Source organism: Pinus tabuliformis, chromosome J, assembly GCF_031772625.1.
Source record: "Pinus tabuliformis cultivar Carrire ecotype Pingquan chromosome J, CPIR1, whole genome shotgun sequence".
Classification (NCBI taxonomy): Eukaryota; Viridiplantae; Streptophyta; class Pinopsida; order Pinales; family Pinaceae; genus Pinus; species Pinus tabuliformis.
In genome coordinates this window covers 84,060,372-84,083,987 of record NC_142295.1, presented here as the reverse complement: position 1 = coordinate 84,083,987, position 23,616 = coordinate 84,060,372, and the positions used below count along the sequence as shown (strand labels likewise).

Genomic DNA, 23,616 nt, shown 5'->3' with positions numbered 1-23,616 from the left:
GTTTTTCTGGGGACAATTGTCCAAAAATAACTGTCAATATTTTTATGTGTGTGCTAGAATTTCTCTAATTTTCCAGCATTTATTTTTCTGTTGTATTTATTTTGTGAAGGCTGCAGTGTGTATGTTTCAATATTTGCTGTAGGAAACTGTAAATAGTTTGTTTAATTAATTTAACAAATAGAAGAAATATTATCAGTTGTTGCAGTAGGATTTTGGGTTTCGGAATTTTGTCAAAGATGATCATAGCCATTAATTGAGATGTGATCATGGCCATTGGTTACCAAACAAAATATTATAAGAGCAAGTCAATAGGGTTTAAAGAAGATATTGAAGAGAGTTGAGCACTTCAACTACCCAGTTGCATTGATTTAGCAAGGTTGCAGTTGAAGCTAGGAAGACACCAATAGCGAGGTATTTAATTGTGAGAACTTCTAGAGAAATTCTTAGGAGGGCTTCCAACATTCCAGTGTTAGGAAAGAAGGTCGAGTTTTCCAGAGGCTGAGATAGCTAGTGTGAGTAGCCAGTTCCCTAGAGCGAGTTGTAGGAGCAGTAAATCACTTCCAGTTGCTGAGAGAGTTGCTGGAAGGTGTGAGTAGCTTCAGGAGGCATATCGAGAGGAGGCCAGATCGATTTGCTGGAGGGAAAAGGGTTTTCGTAGTTATTTTCTAGTGAGAAAATTGTCGGAGCTTAGCAAAAAAGGCAAGCAGTTGTAATTCTATTTTGTTGAAGATAATAATAAAACCCTCATTTGCTGCACTGTTATTCTCTTCGGAGTTTTTCCAGGGACAATTGCCCAAAAATAACGGTGTCAAAATTATTGTGTGTGTGCATTATTTTCTTAGTTCGAGTATTTTTATTTTCCGCAACGTATTTTTATATTTGAAGAATTGCGGTGTGAGTTTATCTACATTTGTCGTTAATAATTAACAGAGAACAAATAAACTGCACAAGTTAGGAGATAAATTTCTAGTTGTTGCAGTTCGTGGAAATTCCACGTGGTATCATAGCAGATCAAATCGGAGAAGCTCTAGAGCGAGGTTGGTGCAGATCAGAGTAGATCTATGCAGACCAATCATCTAATGCATGTGATAAAGGCAACGACTCGATTTCTAGTCTAGGTAGATGATATGGAAGAAGTGCGAGTTGTCTCAGTGAGGAGTAGCAGGTAGTGAGGTTGTCAAAAGGATTTTTAGAAGCCGATCGAATTTTCTACAGTAAATCAAGCATAGAGGGTTTGTCGCAAAAGGATTTTGCAGAAGTATATTAGCACAAGACCTGGAAGAGAAAGCACACGAGAGTTTTATAACTCAATTTATTTATTCTCCAATGTATTTGAGTTCGCAGATTTGTCAGAGATGGTCGCAATAGGATTGCGAGATTAGGATAGGTTGGATGGAGCCTCCAACTTTGGCATCTCGAAGACCAGGATGTTTTTTCTGTTGGATGAGTGTAGTTTGAAGGAGTTTTCTACAATAGTTATTGCTGTGCCAATAGATCCCATCCAGGGATCACATAGTTCCACATATCGCTGATAAGGGAATAATGAAGAAGATGTGGCTAGTTCCACATATCGCTGAGAAGCAAACAATGAAGGAGATGTGGGATGCCATTGTCAAGCTATACTAGGATTTGTCAGAGAATTGGAAAATGATCCTCAAAGAGAAGTTGAGAACTGACAAAATGTAGAAGGGCGAAGATGTAACCACTTATCACACCAGGATTCGGTTTGTTAGAGATGAGCTAGCTGCAGTAGGAGTGAAGCTAGCAGATGACAAGCTAATGCGCATAGCACTTAGTGGGTTTACCAAGGAGTGGCGTACATTCGTCTAGGTGATTTCTGGGCGAGATGCACTTTCGGGATGGGAGCGCTTGTGGAGTGATTTAACTTTGGAGGAGTTGAGGCTTAGCTTAGTCGAGGGCACTACTAACAGCAATGGCAATGCAATGAAGGTGAAGTAGGAGCAAGAGAATGTCGCTATTGTAGGTAAAGGAAAAACGAAGAATGGTCCTAGCTAGGGACAAACTCAAAAGGAGAAAATAAGAAGCGAGACCTATCGAAGGTCAAGTGTTTTGGATGTGGTGAATTTGATCACTATGTCAGCCAATGTCCCAAGAGGAAGAAGGACAAGAAGGAGAAGTAGACAACAACTTCTGCAAAGATCAAGGATTTGCCTTCTAGGTTGGAGGGTGAATTTGCACTTATAGTGGCACTAGACTTAGGGTCGAGGAGGAGTATGAGACTCCAGTGTTCCAAATTAGGCAGGGTCTGAGGAAGGAGTAATAGGGAGATTTAGATCAAATCCAATTGCTATATATGTGATTTCCTAGTTGGACCATTATCATTTCTACGAGAGCCCAAGTATTAAAGCAGTGGTGAGATTGTGACTCACTATTACAGTGATAATAGCAATGCAGGGGCATCAACAATGTGAGATTAGAGTATTGCAATGGAAGCGCAAATTGATTCAGCTACAATATGTAGCAGGAGAATATGAGTAACATAGTGATAGCATGGTGGATAGTGATTGCGAGAGTATTTTATTCGCAGAGATTCTCAACTTCTCAATGGCAGAGGGAGATCTATTTGCAGAGGGAGGATGCAGTCTCTCCAGGAGTGCGAGTTCACTGAGGCAGAGGGAGTTGTCAGGGCAATGAGGTACTTTTCTAGTCAGATCAATTTGCAAAGGAGAAGCAATTCCCAGTTTGATTGTTCGATTTCTAGTGGAGGCTGAGCTATTTTTCCAGTAGTGCGAGTTTGTCGGAGAGAGTTGCCGGTACGTTGCTGCAGAGGTTGGTTTCGTGTATCAGGGGGAGGCTGAATTGATTTGGAGGGTCCGAGTAGCTTCTAGGAGGTTAGAGCAACTAGCAGAAGTGAAGGAATAAATTTATCGAAAGTTTGCTAACTTATGGCAACCAATTGTATCATAGATGTCAGACACCAACAACATCGATTAGTTCGGCCACAACATGTTCCTACATATCAACAAGTTGCAGATGTCCTCACAAAGGCCTTGGGTAAGGCAAAGTTTATCTACTTTAGTGATAAGATGGGACTAGAGGAAAACACCTTCCTCGCTAAGAGGGAGTGTTTGTTTTTGGTAGCAGTGGACATGTGTTCTAGTCCTAATGGTGTCTAAGAGGCTAAGGAACATGAGATCACCAAAACCCAAAAAGGTTTCATGAGAAAAGCCTTAGAAACACCTCAATTAGGTTAATTGACCAATAAAAAAATATTTCCTAAGTCTAACTTAAGAAAACTGGTTAATTAAATCAGATTAATTGAGGGAAATCAATTTTGCTTTGGTGACTTCTGGAAAAGTGAGTTGATGGAGTCAAGATGATCATAGGCATCAATTGAGATGTGATCATAGCCTTTGGTTGTCCAATAGAAGATGATAAGAGCAAGTCGATGGGGTTTGGAGAAGCCATTGAAGAGAGTTGAGCAGTTTGACTACCTAGTTACAGTGATTTAGCAAGGGTGCAGTTGAAGTTAGGGAGACGCTAACAATGTGGTATTCAACATTGAGAATTTTTGGATAAATTCTCAAGAGGGTTTCTAGCATTCCAGTTACAGGAAAGGAGGCCAAGTATTCAAGGAGAGGAGGCCAAGTTTTCTAGCAGAGGAGGTCGAGACAACTAGTGCGAGTAGGCAGTTCCCTAGAGTGAGTTGGAGTAGTAAATCACTTCTAGTTGTCGGGAGAGTTTTTGGAAAGAGGTGCGAGTAGCTTCAAGAGGAAGAGGGAGGCAGATCTACTTGCAAGGATGATTCCCGGAGATTGTACGAATTTCCCAGAGGCTATAGTGTACATTCTTGGTAGACAGTGCGAGTGCCAAAGAGGAGTGTGAGTGGCCAAGAGGAGGCCAAATCGATTTGCTGGAGGGAAAGGGTTTTCCCAGTTATTTTCTAGTGAGATAAAATTGCCATAGCTTAGTTAGAAAGGCAAGCAGTTGTAATTCTAAGGATAATAATAAAACCCTCATTTGCTGCAGTGGTTTTCCCTTTGGGGTTTTTCCAGGGACGATTATCCAAAAATAACGATGTCAAAATTATTTTTTGTGTGCCCATTATTTTCTCAGTTCTAGTATTTTATTTTTTGCAGCATATTTTTGCTTGTGAAGAATTGCAGTCTCAGTTTATATATATATATTTGTTAATAATTAACAAAAGACAAATAAACGACATAAGTTAGGAGATAAATTTCCAGTTGCTGCAGTTCGTGGAAATTTCACAAAGATCCCATTGGGGCAACTTCAAGTTGGGTCACATCGACTTTGCGTGGAGATGGATCATCATATACTACAATCAGATAGGGTTTGCTAGTTGTGGCACCTACAAGAGCTAGAGACCAATATGCACCTCATTTTTTAGTGCCCCATATACTATGAGATCAAAGGATGATATCTTTGCCTATATAGAGAGTTAGGAGGCTCCCTTTCCACTTTCTTCTTGTACTAGCCTTAGAGATGCCTAACATTTTTCATCAAGGAGATTTTATGCCACAAATCTTAGCTACAACATGCCATACCTTGTCTAGGGACAAAGAGAAGGCTCACCTCCTACTTTTAGATGTTCCCGTCAGATCGTAGCAACAAGCGACAAGTTGAGTCATGTGCCCTTGACTATAGAGTTAGGAGACCATGTATATCTTTTCGCCTCCCTTCGTCGAGTATATTATTGAGGGCCGAGTCATAGTACCCTCGACTATAGAGCTATGAGACTATGTATATCTCTTGTGCCACCTTTGCTAAGTATATCAGCAAGGTCGCTAAGGAGATGCCCACACATACATTAGTCCACACATCCATCTGTTTATCTTTTTGTTGCCCCGGGGATCCAGTGAAAAGGCTACATGTTTTCTTTTGAAACTGCGAATTTGTCTCCAGGCAAAGCTCTCGGACATATACAAACTAAAAATATAATTATATATTTTTATGAAATATTTATTTAAATTTTAAATTATTATAAAATATTGGGTACAAGGCCCCATCTCTAAGTTCATATTCATATTATATATGCCTATTGAAGTCAACTAAGGCCAATGCACAACCCCAAGCCACGAGACAGGGAGAGTATACCTTTGCACTGTGTTGGAAAACATCATATGTAATGATACATATATTTGCGTTGAATCTTTTTCATATGGCGAATATGTTATAATATCCGAGTGTTGAAAATATCGGTCTCGGCAAAATATCGGCGAGGGTCCTTAAAACATCTTATCGCCAATATCAACGAAAATATCGACAAACATAAAAAATGCACAATATATTCATTTTTATTTTATTTTTAAACATGTAAAGCAATAACAACATGAAATAAACACATTGGCACATAAATATGAAGAAAACATTGATATATATATGATGTAGTGGATGTAAAATAAAAATGATACATCAAATGCGATACTAAATCCTGTTGATCCCTGATAATTGTCCAATCAAAGACTTAAATGTGGAGAACTAATACAAAATAACCTCACATATATAAAAGTATCTCAACATCATGAGTTATATGTAGCAAAACAAATAAAACTGGCAGCTGCCAGTTATCTATCTAAGATCAGTGCCCTCTCCCTAGCAGCTATCTTTCTGTGTTTTTCATCAATTGCTTCAAGATATTTTTGTATAAGCTCCACACTAGAAACCGTATAAAGCCCAACATCATGTCTAGGGAGTCTAGCCAAATGGTATTTGTCCCACCATTAGGCTCGCCATACTCCCAAAATGGGTCCAAGACTTTTGGCATATTTGTAGTGAACTAATTCAAACCTAGGGCACCAAAAAAACAAAAAAATTGGCATTAAACACCCATAGACAAAAAATAATAAGGAATAACCACCTCATTTTAAACAATATTTCTTTTACTACATTATTTGCAATGTGAATGAAAAATGGAAATAAGAGGGTGCATAAGAAAGTTAAAAAAATGAAGCTTGCTATCCAAATATGGAGAAAATCCTTGCATTGGCTCATGGGCATGAAAATCATAGCAAATGGAAAAAAACAAAGAAGCAAAATGTTGGGAGGCAAAGAGGCAAGCAAGCATAACCCTAAATCTATGAAAAAAATCATTTACATAGGGGTTTTTAAGAACATACCTATTAATGGAAGAAATGAAGTTTGTCTTACTAATCTTCAATCTTTGATCCACAAAAAAAATTTAGTTGGTGGTGATAATGGTTGTTTGATCCTCAATCCCTCCTTGAAAGCCACCACAAATCTCTTCCCCTTCCTTATCCAAGACTAAGAAACCAAAATGAACAAATGAAACTACCAAAATCACTTTTCTAGCCGCGCCCTAGCCTGCCTGGTGATATTTGAGGTCGTAGCGCGATATTTTCAGGCAAGAAAAGATCGCGATAATTTCTCTACAATATTTCGGCTTGCCGAAAATATCACCAATATTTCGGCGATATTATCAACACTGATATATCCCATGAAAACAAAAAGTCTCCACGTTAGGTGTCGAGAAAAAGCCTGATGCCATGCCAAGGCTGAGTGCAAATGTGTTAAAATACATAGGTGACAGGTCAATCAAGTGTCCAGGTGCGCTAAGGGAGAAACCAACAAATAATTTTCGATATTCCACATGTCTCAAAAATGCCTAGCGTTTGTTGAAGTTTCTAATTTTACTTAGTTAGAAATCCTCCATGCACTTTATCTGATTTATTCCTACCTACTTGTTATTTTCCTTAAGTTATTTACAATGTAAATACTGAAAATAAGCACTAGTGCATGCTCAACATATTACAGATCAACAACTAAAAGAAACAAGAACAAACACACCATATGACACCATTATTTTTGGACTAATGTCCCTGGAAAAACCTGATGTGGGAAAACTGGTGGAGCTATCTGAGGGTTTTCTTATTAAGCAATATCATAGTACAATCTGGGTGCCGAAACTGGCCTACCCAACAGAGAATTTTCTTGGTAGTAATACCTCTCAGTTTTTGACAAATCTACTTGCTTAAACCCCGGATAATCCTTCCGGCAGTTACTCCGCACCAATCTGCCCTAGAAACCACAGCGTCTGCCCAATCTTGACTGCATGAGTCTCTCCTAGCCCAGCGCTGGCCCTGCATCAGCCTATCTTGGCCTGCGTCAGCCCTAGGAGGCCCTGCGTCAGCTCTCTGAGCCTCCACATAAACTACGTTGGCCTCTTCGGTGCCCTGCGCAGCACTTAGCTGCCTTTGCGTGGCCCTGCGTCTCTCTCTTTGGGTGCTCTGCTGCTCTCCCAACACTATCTTTGCCTCTTTGTCTCTCTATACTCAAATGCCCCTCAGTTGCATCTCCCGATTACTAATTCTATCTCTCTTAGCAAACCCCGCTCTAGAGAATAGAATCACTGATCACTCTGGTGTGTTCTCCAAGTGACCCTCAAGCTTCCTCTTATACTTTTCCTGTTGACATATCAATGACCGAGATTAAGTCCCTAATCAACGGCTAAGATTAGATCTGGTTTGATCCATGTCTTTTGTACCATTCTAACGCAGATTCATATTAATACATATTAATATTTTATTTTCCCTAAGTTTAGACTTAGGGACTCCATTAAAAATATTAATTATTTTAATATCTTCCAAACTGGTTAGATTCTGAGCAAATCATTTCTGGCTATTGGAGATCTCATGTGTTTTAGCCTCTCCACCAATTTTCGTGGCTATAGCACATCTGATGCTACCCCAAATCAACGCTCCCTTTTAGCGAGGATTATGCTCTAGTAATACTCCTTACTGAGCATCACCTTGATCATCCGGCATCAGTTCCTGTGCTGATGCTACGCCCGCTGCCCAACACTCTCTGCGCTGCTGCATCACGTACTACTACTTAATTATCTAATTTCTCTTCTATTCCTCTACTAAACGATTTAAAGCTATGTTATTCTGACAGAGCTAGATGTTGGTACTTTGATAAAACCTCAGCAAGAGAGGACTATATTTTTGAACAGAGATTGGATACTCATCAACAACCACTTATAAAAATCATAGATTTGGCCTCCCTCTTAGCGAGGATTATGATCTAGTAATACTCCTTACTGAGCATCACCTTGATCATCCAGCATCAGTTCCTGTGCTGATGCTAGGCCTGCTGCCCAACACTCTCTGCACTGCTGCATCACGTACTACTACTTAATTATCTAATTTCTCTTCTATTCCTCTACTAAACGATTTAAAGCTATGTTATTCTGACAGAGCTAGATGTTGGTACTTTGATAAAACCTCAGCAAGAGGGGACTTTATTTTTGAATAGAGATTGGATACTCATCAACAACCACTTATAAAAAATCATAGATTTGGCCATTGTGCTTCATAGGTTGTTGTCCAGTGATAGTGAACAACATTAAAAAACCTCATAACACTTGAGGGAGCCACCTCTTGTTCGATGGCTAGCTTGAACTTAAAGTTTTTTCGAGTTGGTTTCTTGGCGCAGTTTCGCAGCCAAGAATTGCCTTCGAGGAATAGATACAACACCATCGAGGACCCGTGGTACCAGTTCTAGATGGATATGAAGTCAATGGTCTTCTGCTCATCCACATACTCTAGTCCCCTAAAGGAGCAACCGAAGATCTATTTAGAGTTTCTTCCCTTCGGCCTTAGATGTTAGGAGTATCCCTAACTCCTACATCCCCCTAGGATCACACCAATATACCCACCTCTAATGGCTCCAACAAGCTCCATAGTCGAGTTAGAGATTAGCTCGCCCCCCTCGCCATTTATTGGAATTTCTAAGTCTAACTGTTAGAAACCATTCATGTACTTTTCTGATTTATTTCTGCCTACTTGTTCTAATTAATTAACAAGTTGTTTACCATGTAAATACTGAAAATAAATACAAGTACATGCTCAACACAGTACAGATCATCAACTGAAGGAAACAAAACAAGCACACAAGTGACACCGTTGTTTTTGGCCCAATGTCCCCAGAAAAACCCAATGCGGGAAAATTGGTGTAGCTTTCTGAGGGTTTTATTATTATGCAGTTTCTGAATACAATCTGGGTGCCAAAATCGTCTCACCCAACAGAGAATAATCTTAGTAGTAGTACCTCTCTACACGGAAGCAAATATTCTGGCTGAAACCTCGGACAAACACTCTGACAGCTCCCAACTCCAATATGCCCCATGAAAACCCCAGCGTCAGCCTGTAGGGACTACGTCAACCCTTTTTGGCCCATCATCTGCCCATCGTCACCCTGGCTTGCCCTGCGTCAGCCCTTAGAGCCTCTGTGTCACCCACGCTGTCTCTTTGAGGCACTGCGCAACTCTTGGCTAGCTCTGCGTGAGCCCTGGCTGGCTCTGCGTGAACCTCTCGTTGGCTCTGCATCCCTCTCTCCCGGCTTCTGCGCTGATCCTCCTGGCACTATCTTTGCCTCTCTGCTTCTGTATTCACTGCCCCTCAGTTGCAACTCTGATCACTCTTTTGACTTCCTCAGCAAACCCTGCCCCAAAAAATCAAAATCTTGATCAACTCGGTGTGTTCTCCAAGTGACCCTCAAGCCTCCTCTTATACTTTTCTCGTTGACATTTCAACGATCAAGATTAAGTCTCTAATCAACAGCTAAGATTAGATCTGGATTGATCCATTGCTTTTGGACCATTCCAACTCAGTTTTATATTAATTCACATTAATATTTTATTTTCCCTAAGTTTAAACTTAGGGACTCCATTAAAAATATTAATTATTTTAATATCTCCTAAATTGGTTAGATTCTGCCCAAACCTTTTCTGGCTATTGGAGATCTCATGTGTTTTAGCCTCTCCACCAATTTTCGTGGCTAGAGCACATCTGATGCTACCCGAAATCAACACTCCCTCTTAGCGAGGAATGTGCTCTAGTAATACTCCTTACTGAGCATCACCCTGATCATTCGGCAACGGTTCCTCTGCTAATGCTAGGCTTGCTGCCCAACACCCTCTGCACTGCTACATCATGTACTGCTACCCATGGCCTTGCCACCGCCATTGCTGCATCTATACAACATCTCCCTCTGCATCCATGCTGCTGCGCATGGCCCTGCCACTGCCACTGCCACTGCTACATTTGCATTGCAACCCCTCTCATCATGCTGCATCGTGCTGCCCATAGCACTGCCATTGCTAACTGTTGCACTGCAACTCAGTTACTGAGAAGTAAGTAACTGATCTCCCAACTCTGACATCTCCGTTAGGCTATAAACACTCCCAATGCTGAAGCTCCCTCTGTCACTGACAAGTGCTCCCTCTTTGATTTCTGCGATGCTACAACAACTCTGTGCATCTCGAACTACTGCCTCGTGTTGTCCTGGGACTCTTGCATTGTAGTTTCCTCTTTCTCTCCATCCGCATCCGTCTCTACTGACATCCGTTAGTCCTGCTATTCCTCTTCGGGGCTCTCGTAGCAAGTTATAATCCAAGAGGCTGGGTACCTTGAGGATCCTGCCTCTCATCGCCTGTAGTCCATCTGACTACAACTCGATGTCTCCCCACTTCCGCTCAAGTGGCGTGTGAGCACTCATGGCACAGTCATCATCTGTCTCCAATTCCTTCTCCGCCCTTGTTGGTGCAGCCTTGGTCTTGGAAGCCTCTCCTTTGCTCTTCTTCCTCGAACACTGGCTCGCATAGTGACCCAGTTCCCCACAATTGAAGCATTTGACCTTGGAGAGGTCCTTCTTCTTCTGTTTCTCCTACTTCCCCTTAGATGCTAGGGCAACATCCTCCTCTTCCTCCGTCTTGACTCTGATCCCCTTGCCGCATCTTCCCGCCTAGCTTAGCTTTCTGATCTCTTCTTGGCGCAGAGTCGCTCACATTTCCTCCCAAATTCTGAAGGGTCGCCCTGCCTAGTATACTCTGGATGAACACTTCCCAGTCTTTTGAGATTGCGTTCAAGGCTGTTCTCACCATCAATTCTTGATCTGGCGTGGCCCCTATGGAAATCAGCTGATTTTGGATCTCCTTCAATCGACGAAGGAAGGTGTCGATCTGTTCTCCCTTCTGCATCTGGTGTGTCTGCAACTGATTTTTTAGTAGCGTCTTCCTCTGCACGGAAGTATGTTGGGACAACTTCTTTAGGGCCTCCCACATCTCATTTGTTGTATTCTTCTCGACAATGTGTGGTACTACATGGTCCTTGACCCTGTCAAGGATGATGCTCTTGGCCCTCGCCATTGCATCCTCGTACTTGTCGTTATCAACTGGGTTAATTGGGACCGCTATTGTCCTCAAGGCGAATTGCTTGAGACGGTTCCTGTCTAGAACGGATAAGATTCTGGCCTTCCAGACCACGAAGTTTGAGGCTCCGTCCAGTCTGTCCTGGTCTCTTGCCTCGTTCACTACCATCTCGCTGCTCTTCTACTTCCCTTCTGGAAGTTCTCAATGTGACTCCCTCTGAGCCTCGATTTCCCTCCTAGCAACCCCTCTGCCAATGTCGAGGTGCCCCCACTCCGATCCTTAGTACAACTGCACCACTGATCCAGATTTCTTGGCTAGAAATCTTTGGTAGCAACTCCCTCCTCCTTGGTCTTGCCCTGTTAGGTACTGTTTTGATTATAGTACCCCACCAGCTTCACTCTGCAACTTACCCACAACCTCCTAAACCACAACAAACTGAATGTTAGAGCTTCTAGGCTCTGCGCAATCCCAACACCAATAAAATCCACATCTCCTGGCCACGGGTGTCAATCCTTCCTGACTGAGAAAGATGACTGGGCACTGCGTAGGTCAAGTCTGGTCCCCTCTGCCTCTGCGCTAATCCTCTTCTCGGCTCAAACTTGATGACGTAGGAACTGTGTCACCCCTTGCTTGCTGCTTCTCTGCTAGGAACAACTTCTGTAACTTAGGACAACTGTTTTCTGCTATTGCTCGGCTGGTGTCCTCAGTTCTCTTGTGATCTGCAACCACGCTCTGATACCATGTTGGAATTTATAAGTCTAACTGTTAGAAACCCTTCATGTACTTTTCTGATTTATTTCTGCCTACTTGTTCTGATTAATTAACAAGTTATTTACCATGTAAATACTGAAAATAAATATAAGTACATGCTCAACACATTACAGATCATCAATTGAAGGAAACAAAACAAGCACACAAGTGACACCGTTGTTTTTGGACCAATGTCCCCGGAAAAAGCCAATGTGGGAAAACTGGTGTAGCTATCTGAGGGTTTTATTATTATGCAGTCTCTGAATACAATCTGGGTGCCAAAAACGGCTCACCCAACAGAGAATAATCTTGGCAATTGTACCTCTCTACTCGGAAGTAGATATTCCGGCTGAAACCCTGGATAAACACTCCAACAGCTCCCAACTCCAATTTGCCCCACGAAAACCCCAGCGTCAGCCTCTAGGGACTGTGTCAGCGCTTTCTGGCCCAACGTCATCCTGGCTTGGCCTGCCTCAGCCTTTGGAGGCACTGCGTCAGCCCTTAGAGCCTCTGCGTCACCCACACTAGCTCTGTGAGGCATTGCGCAGCTCCTTGCTACCTCTGCATGAGCCCTGGCTGCCTCTGCGTGAACCTCTGGCTAGTTCTGCGTCCCTCTCTCCCAACTTCTGCGTTGATCCTCCTGGTACTATCTTTGCCTCTCTGCTTCTGTATTCACTGCCCCTCCGCTGCAACTCTGATCACTTTTTCGACTTCCTCAGCAAACCCTTCCCTAGAAAATCAAAATCTTGATCAACTTGGTGTGCTCTCCAAGTGACTTTCAAGCCTCCTCTTATATTTTTCTCTTTGACATTTCATTGACTGAGATTAAGTCCTTAGTCAACGACTAAGATTAGATCTGGCTTGATCCATGACTTTTGGACCATGATAACTCAGTTTTATATTAATTCACATTAATGTTTTATTTTCCCTAAGTTTAGACTTAGGGACTCCATTAAAAATATTAATTATTTTAATATCTCCCAAACTGGTTAGATTCTTTCCAAGCATTTCTGGGTATTGGAGATCTCATGTGTTTTAGCCTCTCCACCAATTTTCGTGGCTAGAGCACATCTGATGCTACTCCAAATTAACACCATTGCCCATCAAGTCTTGGCAACCTTGATTTCATTGGACTCACGGCCTTGTTACTTACATTGGGAGAATCATATATTGTAGATCTCGTTTCTTCCCTATGTTAGCTTTATCAATATGTGTATATTTCTTTTTAGCACTCTTTGCATTTCCTCGGAGTTGCATTTGCACTCCCACTATGTATTCATATAGGATGTACTTATCAGTCCCTTTGACCAACTTTTGTGGTCATTCATTGGACATTAATAAAACGTTTTTATCTTATCTCATATCACCTTGCGTGTCATTTCTTAGCTTTAGTAATCCTACATTGAGTCGGAGGAGAGCTGGCCTAAACTGAAAAGGATAGTTTACTTGAGTGACAGTGGTGACCATCCTAGTAGTTCCTTGTTGGGTTGTACCTTGTGGATTGGGGCTTTTAGCATCGAGTACAAATTGGGAGGTAACAGGCTGCATCATCTTTCTTAGGCAAACCTTTAACCCTGAGGCTAAGAGATATAAACTCTTTCCTCAAACTTTGCCTGAATGGTGGCATCCATGGGGGGAGGTGGTTTAGAAATCTTTGTCCCTTTGACCACATGGACCCAAAAGGTAGCACTAATCAGAGAATTAATGTGACAGTCAAATTGCCTGACACTTGTTGATTTACTGATTTGATGAGCTTATAATAAATTTGTATTGAATAAATCTGTGCTACTTAGTTGAATGCCTTTCATTCTCTATTTACACAAATTGGATCAGTGCTTGGCAGCAAACATTTAATGCTGGGAAAGCATTGATAGATAACAAGATTGTAGAATATATATGCTAGTTTGTTGGTATAAAACATTGGTTTTGAGTTATTTAGATAAACTAGTGGAGTTTCATACTTCATAATATCTAATGTCAGTAATTGTAGTAGATGGTAGTGGCAAGATTAATGATGAAATATTCTATGTGCCATATGAACTTTGTAAATTGTGATGCTCGGCCAATAATAAAGGACAATCATGCCTGTATCTACTGAATTTGGTTAGTGGACTACTGGTGCATATAATATATATTTGAAGATAAGATTTTAGAGGCATGTCAAATCAAAAGTTTGCATATCTTGTGGCTTTTATCATTGGTAGCTTTTATTTACTTAAATATGCTCTTTGTTCTTGGGCCTCACAAGATACTGCAACTGCTTTTTGTATACAGGAATTTGTGAGCTTCATTGATGAATTTTTTGTTTCAAGGAAGTCCTCCTTCACAAACGAAAAATTGCCGAAAGACTGGAGAGAATCTGATCAAGAAATAGGTAATATGTATAATTCCTTTTTTAACCTTATATGTTTGGGTCTAGAATTCTTAATGTGCTAGGCAATTAAATTCTATTTTGAGTTCAGTTTGCTTTAAATTCTGATTTGGATAATTACATGTTTGCATACCTCAGATTGTGTTTTAGTTAAGCGTGTAAAATTATAAATCACCATTTGCATGAGTCACACATGTATCATACTATAAACTAGCTGCCTTTTGGACGAAAAATAAGTTAGAAAAGAAGGTCCATAATGGAAATTAGTGATCATTCTGATTAGAGAGAGATAAAATCTGCAAAGGAAGAGAACAACACAGCTTCCAAGGCATCTTGAAAAATATACAAATATTGTTTCCTCTAATATTGTACATCCATACTATTGTTACCATGTTGCCTGTCTTCTTGTCTGAAATGAAAACGCTTACTCATCGACTATTTTCCTCTGTACACCTTTGTTGTTGTCAAGTTTGTGATTAAAATAGCTGTCATGGTGAAATTCTAATAAATAACAGGAGCTATCTGTTCAAGTGATACATTGGTTTTTCTTGCTATATTGAACACTTGTAAGGCCATGCTTTGCATTGACTTGATAAGAACCTGAGTAATCTTATCGTCCCTCGTAATATAAACAATTACCTCTATCCAATAATAGATAGTTAATACGCTTATCAGATGATGCAAATCAGCCTTGCCCAAATATGTTAGAAACACAGATGCCAGTAGGATACGCAACAACCTATATCCAATCATGTATTATAAAGAATAATACAATAGACACCAGTGTTGCGGGGGAGCGCCCCCCCCCCCTCGCTCCCGCTCCCGATCCGCGCTCCGGGCGGGAGCGCGCTCCCGAAATCGCTCCCGATTTCGGGAGCGCGCTCCCTAAAATTTTTTTTCGCTGCCTTTTCGGGAGCGTTTTCGGGAGCGTTTTGCCTTTTTTGCATTTTTTTTTTTGTAGTAATGTTTGAAATGCAATTTTTTTTGAAAGAAACAAATAGTTTTTGAGTGGGGCAACTTAATGATCAAGTCTAGGCCCTAGTATTGATATGCTATTCATGGTAATGTTAAATTCTTAAAGTAAAAGTGACATTTTCTTTAATTTTCATTTTCATCCTTTTACTTAAATTTTTAACATTACCATGAAATGACTCAGGATGTTTGAGAGTGGTTTCGTCCTCATTGGATTTCATATGGAGAAAGTAGAATTTTAGATTTCATTCAAAATCCAGCAGACTTATCAGTTTTTCAGGATTTCAGTATTGGGGGATTGCAATGTTTCCATTGAATTTTGTCATGTATTAGGGTATGGAACTCATATTTAATCAAGAGTACCAATCCCTTTATGTACCTTGATGTTAGTGACATTGGTTGTCGAACTCCTCTATCATGACCCTTCTAAAAATGTACGCATCACTCAAACAAAATCTTGACTTGACATGCTATGTTTTTTCTATCTTATGTTAATGCTTAGAGGGTGATATTAATGACAAAGATCCCTATACAGATACAAAGGTAATGACAAAGATACCTCTGGATATTAATGCTTGGAGGGTGATATTAATGACAAAGATCCTGATTTTGCAACAAGACTAAAAAATTAGACATTTCTCGTGGTGGCAAGAGGCCCAAGCATAAGAAATAGATAATAGATTTACTTCTCTTCTCTAGTTTCTAGTAGCTTTTATAACTATTGACTCTTTCATATTTATTATGATATTTTTTTAAACAATATATGACAATTTAAGTTTGAAGTTGGCAATTATAACTCATTAGTAATGAATTATGAATATGATGCTTCATGAAAGTTGAAAGTTGTTTCATTTCGTTTCATTTTATAACATTTCATTTCATGTTAGATATTATTTGTTGTAATGGTTACACTTAGCTTACAAGTACAACTTTGGTGATCAATGATGATAAATGTTATATATTGAATTTTGAAAGCTTGAAACTTTAAGATTGATGAATCATGAGACTCAATATGTTGTATGTTACTATGTTACTAACTTGCGGACGTGGTTGATGAAGATTATAACTTCTAGATGATTGTTGTTATATGGTTCAATCTATGCTTTTTTATGTTTTTTATATCTAATTCATCATTCTACATGTTTTTGTTGACATATATGTATCAAAAATTAAAAAATATAAAAAATATATATATTTTTAAAAAATCGCTCCGGGATTCGCTCCCAAACCGGGAGCTTCTGAAAATGGTCGCTCCCGCTCCCGCTTTCCGCTCCCGCTCCCAAGTAACATTGATAGACACCAACATAGTATGATCAAGATGGCAAAATTGCAATTACAAAATTTGTACTATTGCCAATATTAGTTAGGTGGCATGTGACCAGCAGTGCCCGCTATGATCAAAGCATGTCCAGAATATCAATCAATATAATGTATTAGCCTATGGTTTTCCTGGTATGGTTTATGATCATGAAATATGCATGCTGTAACGAATCATCTACTAAATGTACATGAAAATGGATTTTGAATGTTCACGCCATTTGTATTATCAGCATAACCATGCCATTACATTATAAATTTATGTATATTGAATAAATGGGGGCTATGTAATGTACACAGTCCTAACCAATAAAACCACCATATCATCATTACAGTGCTGAATACACTGGAACATATCTTTAACACATGCACAGAGGGATAGCCCCAAGGGTTAGCTTAGTTGGTTGAGTCCCCGTTGTTAAAGCACCTCTGCTATTGAGAGGTCACGGGTCCAATTCTCTCGACACTCTTGGGGTCAGGCTCCATGGTTGAGCCAGCAGGAAGTGATCCTTTCAGGTAGATCTGTCTGGTACAAAATTACAAATATTCCATGGACGTGCGGTCACCAATCTTTGAGGACCATGAACTACATAGAAGGAAATAAAACACAGGAACATAAGCTGATCACTTTGCACATGACACCTTTTATTAAGCATCACAGCACCCACTGCTAAGCAGTCATCAGTTTTTGGGGAACCATAAGGGTAATGCTAGGAAAAGTGTGTGCTTTCATAATATGTCCTTGGATAATGCCAATTAATCATCTGGAGAAATGTAAATATCTTCTAGTGATAGCAAAGTGCTCAGGAACATGATTGCATCATAGTGGGTAACAAGAAGGACTGAAAGCAAACCTCCCACGAGAACAACATAGAAAAATCTGAGAGAAGATGTGCATAGTCACTTCAAACATCTCAGAAAATGCTGCTGAAAAATGCAGTGGGCATGAGGATAATGGAAGTGTAGCAGAACGAACCATGAACCAGACAGTAGTCTGAAATGAATTTCTTTTTCATTTTTCCTTTCCAAAAGTATTATAATAATAATATTAATTGAACCCGTGTCTAGGTTAATAGGGAAGGCTTAATTTGCTTTAGGTGGCCTTCTCTATAGCTAATTTTCCCTTGTTATGGATCTATTTCCAAATTTTAAATTCATCAATAGTATTCTGAAATTGTTATGGCTCCTGGTAATTTGTACATGTTGATTTTTCAAGTGCAATTTAGGCTAGCACAATATTTCTGAAACACTGATAATTACTTTTGATAGTGATCTTCTTTTATTTTATTCCAATATATCATTCAACAATTATAGTTCAGAGATTCAACCATAAAGAACAATAAAATAGTAGAGATCAAATTGCACAAAGAGAACACAAGGTTAACCTTGTGAAAACCCACCAAGGGGAAATACCTAGCAACCTTTTCAATAGAGAAATTCCTCCGTTTAACAAGAGACGCACCTAGACCTATGGTCAAACCTAGTCTTCCCCTCAAAGTCAAGTCTTCCAATCTGATCCAATAATTCACTCTATTGATCTGCCCCAAAAATTCGGCCTTCTGCGCAGCTTCAAAAACTCGGCTTTCTGCAACAGAAATTTCCCAGAAAATCTGCAAACCAGAAGAGAGAGGATCTATCTACATGTGCAAGCTTGAGAGAGAGAGAGAGAGCTAATTCATCCTTCTTGTCCTTCTTGATCTTTGCTAGGACGCCGAAAACTTGTCTTCTTGAGAGAGAGCAAATTGGTGGTGGAAGAATGAGGTCAAGCTGCCTTTATATAGTGATCTGCCTTAGCTGAAGGGATTTTTTTTTGCTTGGGCCTACTTGAGTATGGCCAACTTCACAATTTTTGGAGCCAAAAATTACAATTCAAAAATTCAAATTTTCTTATTTAAAAAGTCACAATGGGACTTTGACTCAAAATAAATTTTCTTATGACTCTAGCATTTAAAATATGCTTTTACAATAATAAATACGAGTACATCAAGTGACCAAATATACATTATGAAGACTAACCATAGTTACAAATTCAATAGTACACACATATGTTAGTGGTATCATGGCTGTATTATGATTTTCTAAAAATTTGCAATATTTGTTTTAGAATTCATATCTGAATTTGCATCAGTGCAACTTAAGTATAGGTATATACTATAAATGGTTTAATTGGCCATTGAAAAACATTCTTTCTTTTTTAAAACAAACTAATCTCTTGATTGAATAAAAATTGGGTGTCCACACTGGAAAGATGTTGTCTATGTATACCAATGTTGCATGACTCGTACTCATATAAGACTTTTCTGGCTAATGACTCGGCGACCTGTATAAGACTTGGGAACGACTCGTATAAGGCTCGGAAAAATACAAAAAAAAACTTACAAAAAATACGATCTACAGAAAAAAAGGGAAAAAAAAAAGGAATTTTGAGTGGGTCCTATTACACTCAAATTGTGAAAGTTCCAAGGAAGTGGAAGTACCAATTTTTTCAACAAGGATTGGATCACATATCAACAGCCCGTGTCTCATAGTCATGATCATCCCATTTTGCAAGTTGTATATTGTAAATGATCTTAGTAAAACCATGAGTCTATGTAACAACCTAGGTAAGCCTATAATTTGATGACGAATTTCATCCTAGGAGGTTTTTAACTTCATTGGTTACCTGTGTTTTTCGACACGGCTAATCATAAGAGTTTTTTCCCTCTAGCTTAAACCCCCAAAGCTAGGGCGAAATTTATTGTCGAATTATTAGGTGAGTTCTAGTGTTTTAGTCGAGTCTGATGTAAAAGTGGTTTGGGAATAATTTAAGCTAATTGGCTAAATTATTTTATTACAAATCATTTGATTTACTAGATCATATTAAGTCGCATATGGGTTATGTGTCTTGAGGGTCTAAGACAAATGTGTATTCTCTCTTTGAGTCTTGTAAAAAAATCATGTATTAGAGGGTTGGAAAAATAATTAATCGCCACATATATAAATTAGTTAATTTTTCTGGCAAAATTAAATTAAATCCTAAGCCAGAAAATTAATTAATTAGAGTCAAAATTAAATTGTCTAGGAAAATAAATTCTCCAAATGGAAAAATTCTTGGCTCTTGAAGGAATCAATTTTTAAAGGTTCTCTACCAAGGGAATATTGTATTTTCAAGAAAATTTGGACCCTTGGACCTTGGTGATTAAGTCAAAGTCAAATTTTTGCGGAAATTAACTCTAAATAATTAATTTTGAGTTAATTAAGATGAATTAAATGATAAATTCGAAAATTCCTCAAAATAAAGAAATCAAGGGCCAAGATTAAAAATCTTGAAGTATTTATCAACGACCAAGATTATTTTGACAAGGATCAAATAAAATAGTCGTTATTTTTCCATTTGGAAGATTTATCTGTAAATTAGAGAGTCATTTGTGTCTCTATTCATCTTGATCTCTGGCTAGAATTGCTACTGGAGCATTGTGTAAACTATTGTCCTGTTGGGAACTATTTTTTCTACGATAATATAAGACTTTGGGGTGCAATTCAAGGTGTTCTTGCTTATTGATTTGTGGTATGTGCTAACTACAGGCATCTCTATGTTGTGCTGAATATTGGTAAGATATGTTTTTTTCTTTAGATGGAGATAAAATCATACTATAGATAGTTTTGGGCTAATCTTAGGTGGTTTGGTTCCCCATGTGATCTAACAGATTATTTTTAAGATAAATACATAGTATTTGCAAGTAGTTTAGTCATTGGCCTCCAAGTTCACAAACTTGGGCAAGAACCACTGTTGCTTGGATCTCTAGTTTTTATATGGTGGATTTAATTTTTGCTTGGGCTATAGTGAATCATTAATTTTTCTGAAGTATTTTAGCCATTCTTTCAAGTAAAAAATATAAAAAATATTATTTTCTCAAAATCCATTTAAAAAACTCGTGTATATTTTGTAAATTTAAATTGTAAATTTTTTATTTATTTATTTTTTTCTAACTTGGGTTGGGGTTTTTAGATTTATTTTGTATATATTTGGGGTTTAGGTGTTTCTACCTTTATTTTTGCAGGTTAGATCAAGAAGTTAAGTGGAAGAAGAGTTAGATCTAGGCCCTTGAGTGTAAGATCTCGTCTCTTGGAATTTTTTGCAGCTTTCCCATAGCAGAATTTTTAGAAAATCAAAGAGTTGAAGCATAATTTTTTTTCAGAGGAAGGTTTTCAAACTTTTCAGGGCTTCTAGCCTAGTTCTGCCCTCCAAGCCCTCAGCGTCCCTCCTCCTTCCCTCTGCGTATTAGTTTTCCGGCATCTTAGGGCTAGCCGTGACCCTTAGGGGCTACGACTTCCCTTCCTTCCCCTAGCCATAGGCCCTAGAAGCCTTGCGGCTCCCTTCTCGACCATCTGTCTAGCCTTCTTATCCTGCTCTCCCCCTCCTTTCTCCCCTTGGCCCTCATCCCTTGGCCTCCTCTCCTCTCACCCTAAGCCACAACCCTCTAAGGACCTGCGACCCTCTTTTTTGTGGCCTCTAGGCCCTAGGCCATAGGTCTTGGGCCGTAGCCCCATAACTGTATTTTCCAAAACACTAGCCTTTCTGGGAAAAGCATTGGCCCTTCTTGGCCTTTTCCAGCCTCCGTGTGGCCCTATCTATCATCCTAGCCCACTTATCCTCGCAAATTGGCTTCCCTTGTCTTAGTTCTCGAAATTTTGGCCTCTTTTACCCCAAAATTGACCTGAAACCCTAATCTGAAGATTTAAGGCTAAATACTTGGCGGTTTTGCAGGATTAAAGTCCCAAAATTCATATCTAGCAAGCAGCAAGGTAATCCCAAAGTTTCAACGATTTTCAACGGTGGGATCTTCAAGGCCTTGAGCCTAGGGTTTGACCTCCAAACCCTCATTTTGCTTCAGTTTCATTACAACAGTAAAATCATTAATTTCTAGGCTCTAAAATCATACTCTAATTGGTCAAAATCAATTTAAATTGGAAAATCGAAGTTTTCATAAGTTTTGGCCACTTGGACATCTCAATTTTGACCCAGATCTAACATTTTAGCTTGCTGGAATTTATTGCATAACTGTGAAATTCAAGTCTGAAATATTTCTGAAGCACATACTTAATTAGGACTAAAATTTTGAATTTTTAGTTCCCCGACAAAAAACTTATTTTTAAACATTTAGGGCAGCATATTCAGTATTTTTAGCTTGTTGATTTGTAAGTAACTTGTTGCTGTAGTTAGTTTATCAGTTCTGAATTTTCTGAATCATATTCTTAGAAAACTCGAATAATCAAAATTTTCCAATTTTGGTGAAAATTTTATATTTTTAGAACTGTTAGGCAGCTATTTTTGGCTGGGTTAATTTGCTAATCTGTGGTTATTTCCCTGCTAAAGTATTCATATCAGATATGAAAATTGCTAAGGCAAACACACCTAGAGCCCTAAATTTGAAATTCTCAATTTCTGGTGCATTTTGCTATTTTTGGGCATATTGGATTATCTAGTTTGGGACGTTTTTATCTTGTTGATCTATCTTTACTTAATGCTGTCATCTTAAAATCATATCTGAAATATCGCTGAATACTCCATCGTAAAGTGTGCTAAAAAACTAATTTACATTGCTGGTTAATTCGGAAATTTTATGCTTCAATGTGTTGAGTAATTTCCATTATTTGTGTAGATTTTCCTGGGCAAGTTAGTATGTTTATGTCCACATCTGAATATGTCAAAATGTCTTTTTGCAAGGAAAGCAACAAACTGGTTGGGGATTCAAATCTCTTGCATCGAAGAAAAGGACAAATCCGAATCTATTGAAAATGAGGTTATGGAACATGTCAAAGGTTCTATAACTAAACCAAGAAAGGAAGATGCCTAAGCTCTTGCCAAGTATATGAAGAGGAAGTTAGGGCTCAAAGGATTCTCATAGAATCCATCAAGGATCCCATCATCCCATATGTATTTAACTAGAAACTTCAAAGAAAATCTATGACAAATTGGTAGAGTTGTATTCCATAAGCATTGCTGGAGAAGTCATCTCATTAAGGAAAGAACTCTACAAACTGAATATGTCAAGGGAAGATGGAATAACCTCATACCTTATGAGGATATTTGAGATCCGGGATCAACTACAAGATCTGGGAGAAGTCATGTTTGGTAGAGAAATGAATGCATCTATATTAAATGCACTACCGGAAGAGTGGGGTAACTTTACTTCAAGTATTTATGGGAAGAAAGAAGCTACTCCATTCCAGTATCTATGGTCACTGTGCAAGATTGAAGAATCTAGACTAAAGTCCAAATCTGATGTGGGAGCAGGTGAGCAAAATCAAGCTTATGCTACAATGACAAAGGGAAAGGGACAATTTGGAAAGTTTAAAAAGATGAAGAACATGGCTAAAATTCAATGCTATGGGTGTCAAGAATATGGGCACTATAAGAGAGATTGTCCTAAGCTCAAGAAGGACAATATCAAAAGAGGAAGAGAAGAAGCCCACATCACCAAGGAAGTGGAGGACGCTGAAAAGAAGAAGTGCAAGAAAGAGGAAGTAAGCGATCTCTATTACTGAGATAGGCTTCCTCACATAAGTTCATTTCAAGTTCCTAACTCTTCTGTTGTAAGATACGACTATCATGATTCTCTAAGTAAGATGATGGGATGCATCAAGGCATCATAGAAGCATTGAAAGCAAAAGCTCGGGACATCATCATAGAGAAGAATGAAAGATAGTTAGAATCTATGGAAGTCAAAGATATAGCTCTTGGGAATCTCATTGAAAACACAAGTGGCAAGGTCATCTAGTACAAGGCTTATCATACATCTGTCAAATGGAAACATCCGCATGGGGATAATTTAAATCCTCAAGATTCTCTGATGGAATCTTCATTGAAAGGTTCATCGATCATGAGGGGAAGCAAGTCTTTCATCAAGATTTCAAACTTGTGTAATTCATGGGATGATGGTATAATGACATAAAAGTGAAGCAGATCAAGGGATTGAAGCTCTTTCAATCAAGGAAGCTGTTGCAGGAAATTTGAATGACCCAAAGGAAAACGAGTTATGTATACTTACAGTCTATATTGAAGAGTCATTTCATA

At 39.0% G+C, this 23,616-nt stretch overlaps 1 protein-coding gene across 4 annotated transcripts in view; it reads left to right on the top strand.

Moving 5' to 3' along the window:
* ABA3 (molybdenum cofactor sulfurase (LOS5) (ABA3)) overlaps positions 1–23,616 on the top strand; it is a 425,672-nt gene that overhangs the window by 238,038 nt on the left and 164,018 nt on the right. For all 4 annotated transcript variants that reach the window (XM_089377211.1, XM_089377210.1, XM_089377209.1 and 1 more), the window contains one exon: positions 14,174–14,273. In XM_089377211.1, coding sequence (XP_089233337.1) covers positions 14,174–14,273 — 100 coding nt within the window. The remainder of the gene's footprint in view (positions 1–14,173; positions 14,274–23,616) is intronic.